The 14,735-nt window shown below is 44.5% G+C and overlaps 1 protein-coding gene across 1 annotated transcript; it reads left to right on the forward strand.

Annotated features, from left to right (window-relative positions):
- The first annotated feature begins 3,173 nt into the window (after positions 1-3,173).
- SELENOS (selenoprotein S) lies at positions 3,174-13,922 on the forward strand. The gene is made up of 5 exons (XM_047086775.1): positions 3,174-3,291; positions 3,972-4,106; positions 6,704-6,810; positions 11,738-11,906; positions 13,326-13,922. The coding sequence occupies exons 1-5, from the start codon at positions 3,216-3,218 to the stop codon at positions 13,403-13,405; spliced, it is 567 nt and encodes a 188-aa protein (XP_046942731.1). The 5' UTR covers positions 3,174-3,215; the 3' UTR covers positions 13,406-13,922.
- The last annotated feature ends 813 nt before the right edge of the window (positions 13,923-14,735 follow it).

Here is a 14,735-nt window from a genome sequence, read left to right on the forward strand (position 1 = left end):
GTTCAGTCACAGATAACTTCTCTCATGTTAATAGCCAAAACTATACCAGTGTACCAAGTGGCAGACATGCAGCTCTCAAAACAACAGTTTCTGTGGAACCACATTAAGACGTTCATTTGAATATTAGTTTTGTAGTATTTATGTGTAATTAGTAGGTTTTGACATTCTAAGAACTATAAATTTAGAAAATGTATATATATATATATATTTTTTTTTATATATATGCAGATATTTAACATAAATGCCACAGTACGAATCTACAAGAATGCCATCGAAAGGGCAATTCAAGTTTGACAACCACTATTGTTCGATTGCCATCTCAGTAATCTCCCTTAGTTACCGGCACTTTTAATCCTGTCTTGCGTATACTTTTGTGAAAAGGTGAGATTAGGCCATTTATCAAGTTAGTTTTTGCCATAGTAATGCTGATTAACAAACCATTCCCAAAACTCTGGCTTTTAAGTGATAATCACCATTCTCACAGCTGGCTTTGCTTTTTACTGCAGGTCAGTGGATTAACTAGGGTGGCTCAGCTTTATGTCATTGTCCTAGGACATCTGCCTACTTGCTATCAACCTAAGCAAGCCACCTGGCCAAGTCCAAAGTCAAAGGATGTGCAAACACACTCCTTCCACCTTGAGGCTATTGCAAGGATGTTCTCAGAAGGAAGGATGGATGAATTGGGGCTAATCATGTAGTCTATCATGGGCAGACTATACCATGGACGTTCTGGATTACTACCTTTGTCCTGTTTTTACAAATAACACTTGAGCAATTATATTAAGCAAAGTGTGTGCTGAAATAACTTTATGGTTCTAGATAAGATAGATGAGATGATACACCCTAATTAAAGGGACAAAGGTAACACTTATAAGCCTGGCTAGGAAGAATAACTTCTCACTGGGAACTTAAGAACAGCATTGAGGGGCCCCTGGGTGGCTCGGTTGGTTAAGCGTCCAACTGTAGCTCAGGTCATGATTTCAACAGTTGGTGAGTTCAAGCCCCACATCCGGCTCTGCGCTGACAGCTCAGAGCCTGGAGCCTGCTTCGGATTCTGGACCTCCCTCTCTCTTTCCCTCCCCTGCTCACACTCTGGTCTCTCTCTCAAAAATAAACATTAAAAAAAAAAACCCGTATTCTAGGAACTGAAGCAAAACTCCTTTATCCGTGCATTCTAGTAACTCAAAATCTATTAGATTTTAGTTGAAAATACTATTCATACTGTAAGTACATATACAGACACACAGACTAGTTCATAATAGTACACAAAGGTACTTTATTCTTGTAGGTGTTTTAAAATGCAATATTTTCACGACTGTTGTGCTGGTTTTTATATCAAAATCCTGAATGAAAGCTCGCAACAACAGCAAATCTTTGCAACCTAGGATCTTCCTCCATCGCTACTCCAAATATCTTAATCCCTGAACCACACCGCAAGCTCTGAAATGATGTTCACTGCAACATTCTTGAAGCTTTCACATCTTAATCTGACACTTGTCAGGGTGGGGAAGTATCTGTTAATCTTATTTAACCCACTTAACCACTAAGTTACTATAAAAAAAAAAAATTACCATGCATTAGTTGAAACTTGTGTCAGACCACTTTTCAGGACTCAACTCAGAAAAAAGAGAGGTCCTCACCGACAGCTTCCATGAACAGTGACTCCCGCAGTACAGTGTACCTGGTGTCCAGAGCATAACCAAACAAGTCAGGCAAGCCTGATCACTATGCACAAGGCGCGCGCGCGCGCGCGTGTGTGTGTGTGTGTGTGTGTGTGTGTGTGTGTGTAGGCTCTGAGCTGTCAGCACAGAGCACGACGAGGGGCGGGAACTCAGGAGCCTTGAGATCGTGACCAGAGCCCAAGACGCAAGCTTAATGGACTGAGCTACCCAGGTGCCCCCGCACATGGTATATTTAAAGCTGGTCCCAAACTAAGTACTGAAGTCATCCTGAGAAAGAGTTCGGTTTTAGCACATCGAGTTCCTGCAAGGTGCCAGAGCAAGTGAGAAACCACTTCAAAAGAGTAATGGTTCATCATCTTTTACAAGTGAGAGGAAAACATCAAAGAATAAAATTCCTCCCTCCTAAACTCATCAAATCAGTGGCTGTCTTCACAGCCTTGACAAAATCCAGGGTCCTCAATTTCCCCATTTCAAGAGCCCATTTTCAAGGTGGAGAACAGCTTTCAGGCTTTTCTTTGCCACGGCGCACGAACCACAGTGCCCCAGTAAAAATCTACGTCTCTTGCCGCGCAGGCCTTTGCCCTCCTGAGTCGGATCGCCCACTCCCCTGGAACTCCTAGGTGACCCAGAGCTGGGAGCGCCCACTGCGGTAGCGGTAGCGCCTGGGTAGGAGAGATGCAGGCCTCCTACGGGGTGGGGGCGCGCTCTGGCGTCATCACCTGGTCTCTGTTTTTTTTTCACGGTTGCATTTTTGATTCTCAACCCTCCCTCCGTGACACAGCTGTGTGTGTTCACCTCAAAGCCTTCTCCAAAAACACACTCAAGCCCAAATTTCAAGTAAGGTGGTTAAAGCAGGCCTCTGAGCGGCAGAGACGCCAGAGGAGTGGAAGGCGGTGAAGGAAGGCTTTGCAGGCAGAGGAAACAACCAGGAAACTGTGATAACAACTGCTACTGCCGCGTGACACCTCGTAGGATTCGATACGTGCTGGAGCCACTGCCTTAATTCTTTCCCCGGAGGTTTTGGTTCTGGAGGGGTGGAGAACCGTGAGAGTCGGCGGGCCTTTCTTAGCCTGAACACGGGCAGCTGGAGGAGGAGGCTGCCAGCGTTTCATCTGACGAGTTCTGCTGCCCAGTGGGCCCGGGGCAAGGATGTGGGCGCAAATCCTGTTTCCAGGCGGCCCCTAACCTCCAGGGACGTCGGCGTGCAATCGGTACAAAAGTAAACACGCCCGCGGGAGTCGGCCCGCAGGTCAGTCAGGCGGCTTTCCTCAGGCGAGCGGTGAGGCCGCCCAGCCACACGGTGCGCAGTCGGCTGGGACAGTTTGTTGCCGCCCCGCCCCGCCCGGCTGGCCACGCCCCTCCTGGATGGACACACCCTCGCTGTGATAGGCCGAGTCTCAGGACCGGGTCGCGCCGCGATTGGCCGGGGCTCAGGGACGCTAGTCCCCGGAGCGCCACGTATACGGAGGGGCGGGCCGGAAGGCGAAGACTCGAGCTGACGCGGACCGGCCACCTAGGGTGGCGGCTGCGGCCATGGAGCGCGACGGGCAGCAGCTGTCCGCGCGGCCGGCCCTGGAGACAGAGGGATTGCGCTTCCTCCACGTCACGGGTGAGTGGCCCCGGGTTGCCGGTTGGTGCCACCAGCTGTCCTGGGCGCCGCCATGTTTGGTGGGTCGTCCTCCGCTGCGCGCCCGGCGGGGCCTGGGGAGGCCAGGGGTGGCCTGGCTGGGAGCCGGTGGCGGCCACGCAGGTCCGGGCGGCTGGCCTGGAACGCGCGCCGAGGCCCTCTAGGAGCTGCACTTCTCCTGGCTGCGCCGTCGGGCCCTTTTTTGCGCCAGTCCTTTATGCGAAGCAAGCCTTTGTGGCTTGCGTTACTGGGGCCACTGGGCCCTTGGCATTTCATTCCAGACCTCGCTTTCGTCCCCCATACCCGGCGCTGTATCGGCCCCCACGGCCACCCCGGTCTATAAATTTCTGAGGTCCGAAAGGCCTTTGCCCTCCTGAGTCGGATCAACATCCCTCCAGACCCGTCAAAACCCGCTTTCCCGTGCTCTCCGGACTTGCCCTCCACCCCCGACTCTCCAGATGGTTGAGGAGTCCCTTCTCGGTGACCCCCGAATTGTACTCGCTTCTATTTTAACTGCCTACTTAGGAGGCCATTTCCTCAGCTAGACCCGGAGGGATTCGAGGGCAGGAGCTATGCTTCCTTTGTCTTTTGGTGAATTTTATGCAAAAGTCCACTAGCAATATATGGTTTTTTTACTTTCTTGAAAACTGTTTTCTTTTCAGTGGGCTCCCTGCTAGCCACCTATGGCTGGTACATCGTCTTCAGCTGCATCCTTCTCTACGTGGTATTTCAGAAGCTTTCCACCCGACTCAGGGCCCTGAGGCAGAGACAGCTGGACCGAGCTGCGGCTGCAGTGGGTTAGTAGTGTCTGATAACAGAAAGGAAGGCGGTGGCTTTACACCTCTTTCTTCTAGCATTTAAAAGTTAGTCTGTTACCAAGAGTAAGAAGGTCTTGCTTCTAATCTGCACGAGAGGAAAACCATTTTATGTTTCTGCAATTGATCTTGGGGAAATGTGCAATAGGTTTTTTAATTTCAGAGATTGTCATGGGATGGAAAACCTGCTTGGTGGTGGGTAGGGCACTCCTGCATATCTTTTAATGGTTTTTCATTTAGGGGATGGATTGAAATGAAAATTTCACAGCTTCTCCATACTTGGGGGTCTACCTACTAAATTTCTAGAACCATTGTGAGCGACAAGAAATGCAGACTTAGTTCTTCATATCCATCACATTTTGATTTTCGCAACTTCCTCATCAGATCTGCTTTCAAGTTACATTTGGCTGTGGCAAAAATTTATTTAGCCTTTTTGCTAGATAGAAGCTAGTTTCTGAGGACATATCTAAACGATAAATGTTCAGGGGCACCTGGGTGGTTCAGTCGGTTAAGCGTCCAACTTCGGCTCAGGTCATGATCTACCGGTTCATGAGTTTGAGCCCCACGTCAGACTCTGTGCGGACAGCTTGGAGCCTGGAGCCTGTTTCGGATTCTGTGTCTCTGTCTCTCTGCTCCACCCCCGCTCACACTCTCTCTGTCTCTCAAAAATAAACAGTTTAAAAAAAAAAGAAATGTTAAATGTTTGGGGAGTAGCAGCATAATTAAACAGATAAAAATCATTCTTTGGACTCCCCACAGTTACTGAGAAGAGAGAAAAGCACATGTTGTGACACAAAAGTAGTCATTAGTGGAAAGACTTAGAAATGTCCTTTACTCAAACATGCCTCTCCTCTTTCCCACGAAGCCCTGTGGTCCTGCCATTCTCTCCCATCTTTTTGATTATTGGCTGTACATCCAACAACAAACTTCAAATTACAGTTGTTCATCTTGCATAAGGTGCAGGATTTCATCAAGAGGGTGTCAGTGATGTTAGGAAACTGCTTTCGTCACCCAGTACAGCCCTCTTCATGGCGGAGGTGCTGGCAGTGTGAAATCTGTCTTACACTGGGAGAGCAGATCTATGAGATGATGGGCATTTTTAAAGAGAACTCGTTGTTTTCGTGAAGCACTGCAAAAAGTAAATGTGCAGCCCAAAGTGTTATGTTGTGCTGTTGTACGATTTTGTTAGGAAAATCAGGTTTAAAAACTCCACACTTGATTGATTTATATGGAGAATGACCTGATAGTTACAAATGTTACCAAACTTCATATTTCTGTGAAGTGGAATTGTCATTTTGTTTTGTTTAAGATAAAATTCCAGGGGCTCCTGGGTAGCTCAGCCAGTTAGTTATACATCTGACTTCAGCTCAGGTCATGATGTCACAGTTCATGAGTTCGAGCCCCGCATCAAGCTCTGTGCTGATAGCTCAGAGCCTGGAGTCTGCTCCAGATTCTGTCTCCTCTCTCTCTGTCCCTCCCCCAGTCACATTTTCTCTCTCTCTCTCAAAAATAAGTAAATACCTAAATAATTTACTTAAAAGTTCCAGCCATTCCTACCACTGCATATGCTCCCTTGACTGACCACAACATTTTAGCCCATTTTATGTGGATTCAATTAAGTGGTGTTTTCCCACTACTGTCTAGGTAGTGATGATTGCCTATACTTTTGTATAGTGCTGATTTGAACATACAGTTCTTTGGTTTTTTCTTTATTTTTTAAAATTTATTTATTTTGAGACAGAGCATGAGTGGAGGAGGGGCAGGGAGAGAGGGAGGGAGAGAGGATCCCAAGCAGGCTCTGGGCCTTCTTCACAGAGCCCAACGTGGGGGTTTGAACTCACGAAACTGTGAGAGCATAACCTGAGCTGAAATCAAGAGTTGGATGCTTAACTGACTGAGCTACCCAGGCGCCCCTGTTTTCTTCTTTAAAAATTAGCCACACCCCTGTGTCCTTGCCCTTTGGTGAACCTTGACATGGTGGGCTGAGTAGATGAGCAGATAGAGAACTTAGCTGAATATTTATAAAATTCTGCTTTGTTTTATAAACCAAATAAAACAGATAAAGCTGGGGAGCTCATTTCCATTAATGCTAACTGGAAGGATGTTTCTTTTCCATAGAAACAAGGGTAAAGTATCTAAGGATCATTACCTCTTTGTGGTATAGATCTGGGCCAGGTAAGTGATGGCTAATGATCAGAAAACTTTATCTTCTCCTGGTTGTCTTCTAGCATTCTGGTCAGCCTGGAGACTGGGTGTCAGGAGGTGTCCAGGTTGTGGAATGGAATTTTGGGGTGCCCCTCAAACCACTTCTGTCTCAGTCACTGGGCTGTGCCAGGCTCTCTGACTTGGGATTGCTGGGGGAGCCCAGGCATAACACATTTCTAAAGGGTTTCTGGTGCCCTGGATATTTAACTAGGGCTATGAACTATGACAATAGGACAATCCTCTGCCCCCATAAGCAGTAAAATACATGCAGAGCAATAGAATTTTTGTGTAAAATCCATGTTTTTTTGTATTGTCTGACAATAATATGGACTCTCAGGAGTTTCTTTTTTCTCAAATTGTTTCTGACATTTTAGAACCTGATGTTGTTGTTAAACGGCAAGAGGCTTTAGCAGCTGCCCGTTTGAAAATGCAAGAAGAATTAAATGCACAAGTCGAAAAGCATAAGGAAAAACTGAGACAGGTATGAACCGGTTTGAGTTTGAATATATGGTCTTAAGAAATAGTTGGAGGCTTAGTGGGTAAAAGAGTGTGTGTGGGTGTGTATACACACGCTTGCCTGCATGGCCTCCCCCATTAGGGCGGGTACTGGGAACAACTGGTTGTGACAGAATCATTTCCACTTAGCATCTGTCAGCATGCTTTCCTTGTGCAATATCTTACGGTTTATGGGGAAAAGACTCCTTTACAAAAGATGTCTTTTATTTACCTTTTTGCTTTTCGGTGGTTTCCTCACATAGTATTTTCACCCAAAACGGTGTGTCAGGGTGCCGTGGCACTGGACACACGGGGTACACATTCAGCTTCTTCCTCCATTGTCTCTTTCAAGCCATGTATCTCATATGAACTAGCTTGGTGGGGCCACCTTCGGCGGATGGAAGGAGAGCCCAGGGAGGGTGGCGATGGGCTCAACCCAAGGGTGAGAAGGAGAGCAGGAGATGGAGTTTTGAAAGCTTTTTTACAGGTTTGGTTGGGGAGGGGGGAGGAGAAGGGGAGAGGTGGAAGAACCAAGGATGCGGTTGGAAGTGACCTGAGCCAGCAGGGGATTGTGCCGCCCTTCATAGGTGCGAGACCACCCACCAGATTGGACCCTGTCTGTAACTGAAACGACCAGGTGTGGACTCTGCTTTCTGAGAAGTGTCAGTCCAGATGTTTCTGGGCCCCCCTTCATCCTCCCAGAAGGAAACCTCTGCTGGCTCTAAGGCAGCAGAACAATAGGTCTTCCTGTCGGCTTTGCCTGTGTCTCTGGTGTTTCCAGGGTCATGTGCCTTTCTGCCACTGCTAGTGGCTATTGTGGTTTCTGTGTGGTCTCCCCAGCTTGGCTGGAGCCCAGAAAGAAAGGGTAGAGCAGGACCACACCTGCTCCACACATTCCTCCTCCATGGTAACTCTCTCAGCAGCCTTCTTCTGTGTGTAGTTGCACATTTCCACTAAAAGCAGCCAGTAACCTAGAATGTACTAGCACATTGCTGTTACTTAACTTTTTAAATCACACAGAGTAAAAAAATTCGAGATATAAAAAATCAATACCATGAAAATTAAGTTTCTCATCTTCTTGTTCTACCTGCTGCTGCCCAAGCATTCCCTATTAGGATTTGTAGATATTTTTTCCAGAAGTATTTATCCATATATAAACACACATAGGAATTTTTCATTGAAGTGGCAGCAGAGTATACATAAATGCCATTTTTGAGCATGTTTTAGTTCTTTTAGTTTTTGAGCCAGTTTTGAGCATATTTTAGGTTTTTGCTCTGCCGATCTCAAACCATGTAATTATTATTGTTCCTAGAGCCACCGAATAAGTTGAATTCCTTCTGCATGTCAGAATGGATGACTTCAGGGCCTGAGTTTTTTGTGTGGTGTCCATGAGATAGCTTGATCGTTTATGCAGTTTGCCGATGCAGCTAAAAATAATCTTTTTAAAAGATCACTTTTTAAAATTGCAGTCTGAGCCCCCGAAAATTGGCAAAGGGACAAAAGCTTGTGTTCAGTGTTCAGATTGTTGTAGCACATGTGGTTCTGTCTCGTGTACTTCACAAACATAATAGTAATAATCAACTGACTGAGCCTGCCTGACCCACAGCTAACTGCGCTCTCTTGTTTGTAGTCTCAGGATTTGTCAGCTGAGTCCCATCCTGGCATTCTCTGTGTCAGCTAGGAGTATAGAATAGATGATGTCCTCCTTGACTTCTTGTATCTGCAGACAGCAGAAGCATGGGGAGACAGGTATTTGGGGTTATCAGCAAGGGGCTCTGAAAGCCATGGAGGAATTTTCTGGATATGTGATTTCTTAAGGCATCTTCTCACATACCCTTGTGACATCACAGTGTAACTGGAACCAGAATGAAACCAGCAGTTTGGGTCTGGATTCCACTGGGAATGGGAAATGTAGCGTATGTAAGCTATGGTACCCAGTTACTGGCAGAAATGTTGTTCTTCTGGGAGTAGGAAGCAGAGGCAAAGGCCCAGGGCACCGTGTTCCCACCCTCCTCGGGTGCCTACTCACTGTAGGATTACAAGCTTTCTCAAGTGCTTATTGTTGTGCACAGTTTTCCACCAAGATTAGTTTTTCCTTATGTTTCCAGTAGTATTTGACTTTCAAAGCACTTTCAAATCTTCTCTCATTAGATCCTCACAGAATGCAAAGCAGAGGGATTAAGTGATTTAGGTAACATGGCCACATGGCCACAGAGCAGGCCTGCCAGCCACGCTCACCTGTTCCAAGTCAGAATTCTTTCACATGTCCTCCTATGGGCAAGTTTCAGGAGAACTGATCGGTATTCATTTTTCCATGATGCCTTTTGCTTTCTTTAGTAAAGTTTCTGTTTGTGAGTTAAATTCCTACCACTAGATGACAGCACTGTTATTAACTAAAGAAAACACAGGTGAAGGTTTGGTTTGAAGGACTTTTAAATTAGAAAATTGTTGGGGTGCCAGGTGGCTCACTCGGTTGAGCGTCCAACTCAGTTTCAGTTCAGGTCATGATCTCACATTCGTGAGTTAGAACTTTGCACTGGGCTCCGCTTTGAGCGTGGAACCTGCTTAAGATTCTCTCTCTCCATATATGAATAACCCAACGCTAATATCATCTTCAATGGGGAAAAACTGAGAGCTTTCCCCTTAAGGTCAGGAACAAGACAGGGATGTCCACTCTCGCCACTGTTATTCAACATAGTATTGGAAGTCTTAGCCTCTGCAATCAGACAATACAAAGAACTAAAAGGCATCCAAATCAGCCAGGAGGAAGTCAAACTTTCACTCTTTGCAGATGACATGATATTCTATATGGAAAACCCAAAAGATAGCACCAAAAAACTGCCAGAACTGATTCATGAGTTCAGCAAAGTGGCAGGATATAAAATCAACGCAGAGAAATCAGTTGCATTCCTATTCACCAACTATGAAGCAAGAGAAAGAGAAATCAAGCAATCGATCCCACTTATAATTGCACCAAAAACCATAAAATACCTAGGAATAAATCTAACCAAAAAGGTAAAAAATCTATACACTGAAAACTATAGAAAACTTATGAAAGAAATTGAAGAAGACACAAAAAAAATGGAAAAAGATTCCATGCTCCTGGATAGGAAGAACAAATATTGTTAAAATGTCGATACTACCCAAAGCAATCTACATATTCAATGCAATCCCTATCAAAATAACACCAGCATTCTTCACAGAGCTAGAACAAATAATCCTCAAATTTGTATGGAACCAGAAAGGACCCCAAATAACCAAGCAATCTTGAAAAAGAAAACCAAAGCAGGAGGCATCACAATCCCAGACTTCAAGCTATATTACAAAGCTGTAATCATCAAGACAGTATGGTACTTGGCACAAGAACAGACACTCAGATCAGTGGAACAGAATAGAGAACCCAGAAGTGGACCAACAGACGTATGGCCACCTAATCTTTGACAAAGCAAGAAAGAATATCCAATGGAATAAAGACAGTCTCTTCAGCAAGTGGTGCTGGGAAAACTGGACAGCGACATGCAGAAGAATGAACCTGGACCACTTTCTTACACTATACACAAAAATAAACTCAAAATGGATGGAAGACCTAAATGTAAGACAGGAAGCCATCAAAATCCTCGAGGAGAAAGCAGGCAAAAACCTCCTTGATCTTGGCTGCAGCAACTTCTTACTCAACACGTTTCTGGAGGCAAGGGAAACAAGCAAAAATGAACTACTGGGACCTCATCAAAATAACAAGTTTCTGCACAGCTAAGGAAACAGCAAAAGTAAAAGGCAACTGACAGAATGGGAGAAGATATTTGCAAACAACATATCAGATAAAGGTTAGTATTCTATAAAGAACTTATCAAACTCAACACCCAAAAAACAATCCAGTGAAGAAATATACCAAAGACATGAATAGACACTTCTCCAAAGAAGACATCCAGATGGCCAACCGACACATGAATAAATGCTCAACATCACTCATCATCAGGGAAATACAAATCAAAACCACAATGAGATACCACCTCACACCTGTCAGAATGGCTAACATTAACTCAGACAACAACAGATGTTGACAAGGATGTGGAGAAAGAGGAACCCTTTTGCACTGCTGTTGGGAATGCAAACGGGTGTAGCCACTCTGGAAAACAGTATGGAGGTTCCTCAAAAAATTAAAAATAGAACTACCCTACGACCCAGCAATTGCACTACTAGGTATTTATCCAAGGGATACAGGTGTGCTGTTTCAAAGGGACACATGCACCCCAATGTTTATAGCAGCACTATCAACAATAGCCAAAGTATGGAAAGAGCCCAAATGTCCATCGATGGATGAATGGATAAAGAAGATATGGTACACACACACACACACACACACACACACACACACAATGGAGTATTACTCGGCAATCAAAAAGAATGAAATCTTGCCATTTGCAACTACATGGATGGAACTGGAGGGTATTATGCTAAGTGAAATTAGTCAGAGAAAGACAAATATCATATGGCTTCACTCATATGAGGATTTTAACACGTCTCCGGAGGCAAGGGAAACAGACAAAACAGATGAACATAAGGGAAGGGAAACAAAAATAATACAAAAAACAGGGACAAAACATAAGAGACTCTTCAATATGGAGAACAAACTGAGGGTTACGGGAGGGGTTGTGGGAGGGGGGATGGGCTAAATGGGTAAGGGGCATTAAGGAATCTACTCCTGAAATCATTGTTGCGCTATATGCTAACTAACTTGGATGTAAATTTTAAAAAATTTTTAAAAAAAGTTTCTCTCTCTCCCTCTGTGTCTCTCTCCTGTTTGCATGCCCTAAAATTAAAAAACAAAAATTAGAAAATTGGCACAGTTTGCGTTTTCTTTGAGGAAGATGACAGCTTCTGAATTCATTCTGTAACGTGTGATTCTTCCTCAGCTTGAAGAACAAAAAAGGAGACAGAAGATTGAAATGTGGGACAGCATGCAAGAAGGAAAAAGTTACAAAGGAAATGTAAGAAAGCCCCCGGAAGAAGATAGTGCTGGGCCTTCTACTTCATCAGTCCTGCCGAAACGGAAGTCTGACAGAAAACCTCTGCGAGGAGGTGGTAAGTACCTAACGTTAAAGCATTTTGAGCAATTATGGCATATATTTACCTTTTAAAAACAAGGTTCTGTTTCTTCCTTTTGTTGTCTATAAACTGAGGCTAATTCCGAAGTTTAGGATTATGGAGATTAAACAGAAGAAGCACATACCAAGCCCCCCATACCCCTGGCAGTCACCAACCTGGGGAGCCCTCTTACCCAGTGTCCCAGGGCAAGGATGTGGGTGAAAATCCTGCTTTCTGAAGGCCTGTAACCTCCTTGGCCTCAGTGTCCACTTAGTAAAAAAAAAAAAAAAAGTAAACCTTCAATAAGTTGAAAAGGAGGTCAGTCAAGGCCCCAGTGAGTGGAATGATGGCACTCGTATGTCTGCCCCTCCCCTGCTTGCACTTGCCTGCACATGTACTCTCTCTCTCTCTCTCAAAAATAAACATTAAAAAAAATTTTTTTTAACTTACCTTGCTGGAAGGATATTTTTCAGAGCAAACAGTGGTGATATTTAGGAGAGGAGTGGAAATCGTAGAAAATGTAATGCATGATATTGCTATGTGCATGGTATCTTAGTATTTCCATTGATCCTGAGCTAGATGCTCTCTGACTAGCTTGGTGTGTTACAAATAAGGAAATTGAGGCATAGGGAGTTATTGCCCAAAGATGCCACAGCAAGTAAAGAGCAAAACCACCTCAGTTAAGGTCTCACTGGCCTAAAGCCTGAGCACTCAACCCAGTTACCAAATGTCCATTAACTTTGGGAAGCTAGTGAGTTTGCAGGGTTAAGAATGAGGGCAGAGTACATAGATTACCCATTTCTCACTGAGAACAGCAAGTTCTGTTCTGTTTTGATTTTTTTAAATTTATTTTCTGTAGCTTGAACAGTCCTTATTTGCATGTATACATTTTATTTACTTATTTATTTATTTTAGAGCGGGAGAGTTAGAGCGCAAGCAGGGGAGGAGCAGAGAGAGAAGGAGAGAGAGAATCCCAAGCAAGCTCTGTGCTGTCAGTACAGAGCCTGACTCGGGGCTCAATCCCATGAACCATGAGATCATGACCTGAGCCAAGACTAAGAAATGCTTAACTGCCTGAGCCACCCAGGCGCCGTTGAACTGTATACATTTTGTTAAGCACTATAATAGGGGCCTCCATATATTTAAATCCAGCCATCTTGAGAGGTTTTTTTGGGCAAATTTGTTGTGTGTTTTGGGGAAGCCACCTGGATGTCTTCTTTTATTCCCAGCCGAAAGTCAATTCAAAGTGCAGTCACAGAATAAAGTTATTTTTTTCACATGGTAGCTAAAAGTTTGGTGAAAATGTCCGTGAGAATAGAATCCATAGCTTTGTAGTGCTTTGCATGTGAGGATCACGATTTTATGTTTGATACAGAATGTTCCCAGTACTGTTTTGCTTCCTTTCTCTCATCCCAGGTTACAACCCTTTGTCTGGTGAAGGAGGTGGAGCCTGCTCCTGGAGACCCGGACGCAGAGGCCCGTCAGCTGGTGGATGAGGCTAAGAATCTTGTTAGTGTCGCTTTTGACATTAGCAAGATGAATCCGTAACCCTCAGTTCAATTGCCTTACGCACACTTTTCACAGTGACTAGCCAAGGGGAGTGGGGTTTATTTCTGATCTTAACTACACCTGCATCTTTAATGGTCGAAGTCCACATAGGATATAGACCTCACCACTAGCAGTAGTGACAGTTGGTCACAGTTCACTAACTGTGAACACAATGAGTGTGTTCATTGATTTCATGAGTTATTGCTAGTTGGTAGATAAGACCCTCCAGGTGACTAACAATCTTGAGATGAAAGAGACTAGTAATGGTTCTTCAAGTTAGAAGTCCTTGCTGGTAGGACAGTCTCTGTGACAGGTTGCGTTGAATGATGTCTTCCTTGTAAATGGTGAGCCCACCAGCGAGGATTACTGATGCAGACAGTTGATGGGGTTGTTTCTGTATATTTATTTTTATGTACAGAACTTTGTTAAAAAACCTGTAAATATTAAAAAAAAATGCAAAGAACATTTTTAGCATCTTTATTAAATTCAAGGAAACTTCTTTATGAACTTGAATTTGTCAAACATTAAACAGCTTTTTATCATCCCACAACCTCCTACTATTACTCATTTTCCCTCCTCATGATTTCTCTCCTGTGGTGAGCATGGCGCGTGACAGCTACAATGATTCCCAGAGTTGGCAGACCCATTGGGGTTTGTCCACAAAATCGGGTGCTTGGAGTGGAATTGCTAAACCAGTAAGATAAACATCTTGTCTAGAGGTGTCTCGAGGGCCATCCAGGTTTCTAAGGGCCCTGTGGGTCATTCCCCTTGCACGATGACTCCTTCTTAGCTCGTGGGCTGGATTTGGCCTATGTGCTGTAGTTTACAGAGACTGCTGTCAAGTGGAGATATCCTAAGAAGGAACAAAATTAATCTTTAGAATTAGCCGGGAAAGTATCCTAGAGTGGTCTCATATATAAATTAGCCAACATTCTTGAGTTGAGTATCTGATATATGTGAAGTATTCTGTGGTCATCTTCCTTGATATAAAGAAAGGAAGAAATACATTCTGGTTTTATGGGACTCACAGTCTCTTGGGGAAGGTTGGGGAGAGCAAAAACAGGACACTTGAACAGCGTACTTAACAAACAAGTAGGTTGGGATAGTCAAGACTAGAATTTGAGTCTGGAGACATTTGAGTTAAATTTTGGGTGGGGGAGGGGTGCCTGGGTGGTTCAGTTGAGCTTCCGACTTCGGCTCAGGTCATGATCTCACAGTTTGTGAGTTCGAGCCCCACATCCGGCTCTGTGCTAAGCTCGGAGCCTGGAGCCTGCTTCG

This window comes from Lynx rufus, unplaced genomic scaffold (assembly GCF_022079265.1).
Source record: "Lynx rufus isolate CCGP_SWC_20201006 ecotype Redwood Valley unplaced genomic scaffold, mLynRuf1.p SCAF_21, whole genome shotgun sequence".
NCBI classification, from domain to species: domain Eukaryota; kingdom Metazoa; phylum Chordata; class Mammalia; order Carnivora; family Felidae; genus Lynx; species Lynx rufus.

Coding starts and splice junctions, on each gene's coding strand:
- SELENOS (XM_047086775.1), top strand. CDS start 3,216: ATGGAGCGCGACGGGCAGCAGCTGTCCGCGCGGCCGGCCCTGGAGACA. Junction 4,107..6,703: donor CCGAGCTGCGGCTGCAGTGG/GTTAGTAGTGTC, acceptor CTGACATTTTAG/AACCTGATGTTGTTGTTAAA. Junction 11,907..13,325: donor AAAACCTCTGCGAGGAGGTG/GTAAGTACCTAA, acceptor CTCTCATCCCAG/GTTACAACCCTTTGTCTGGT.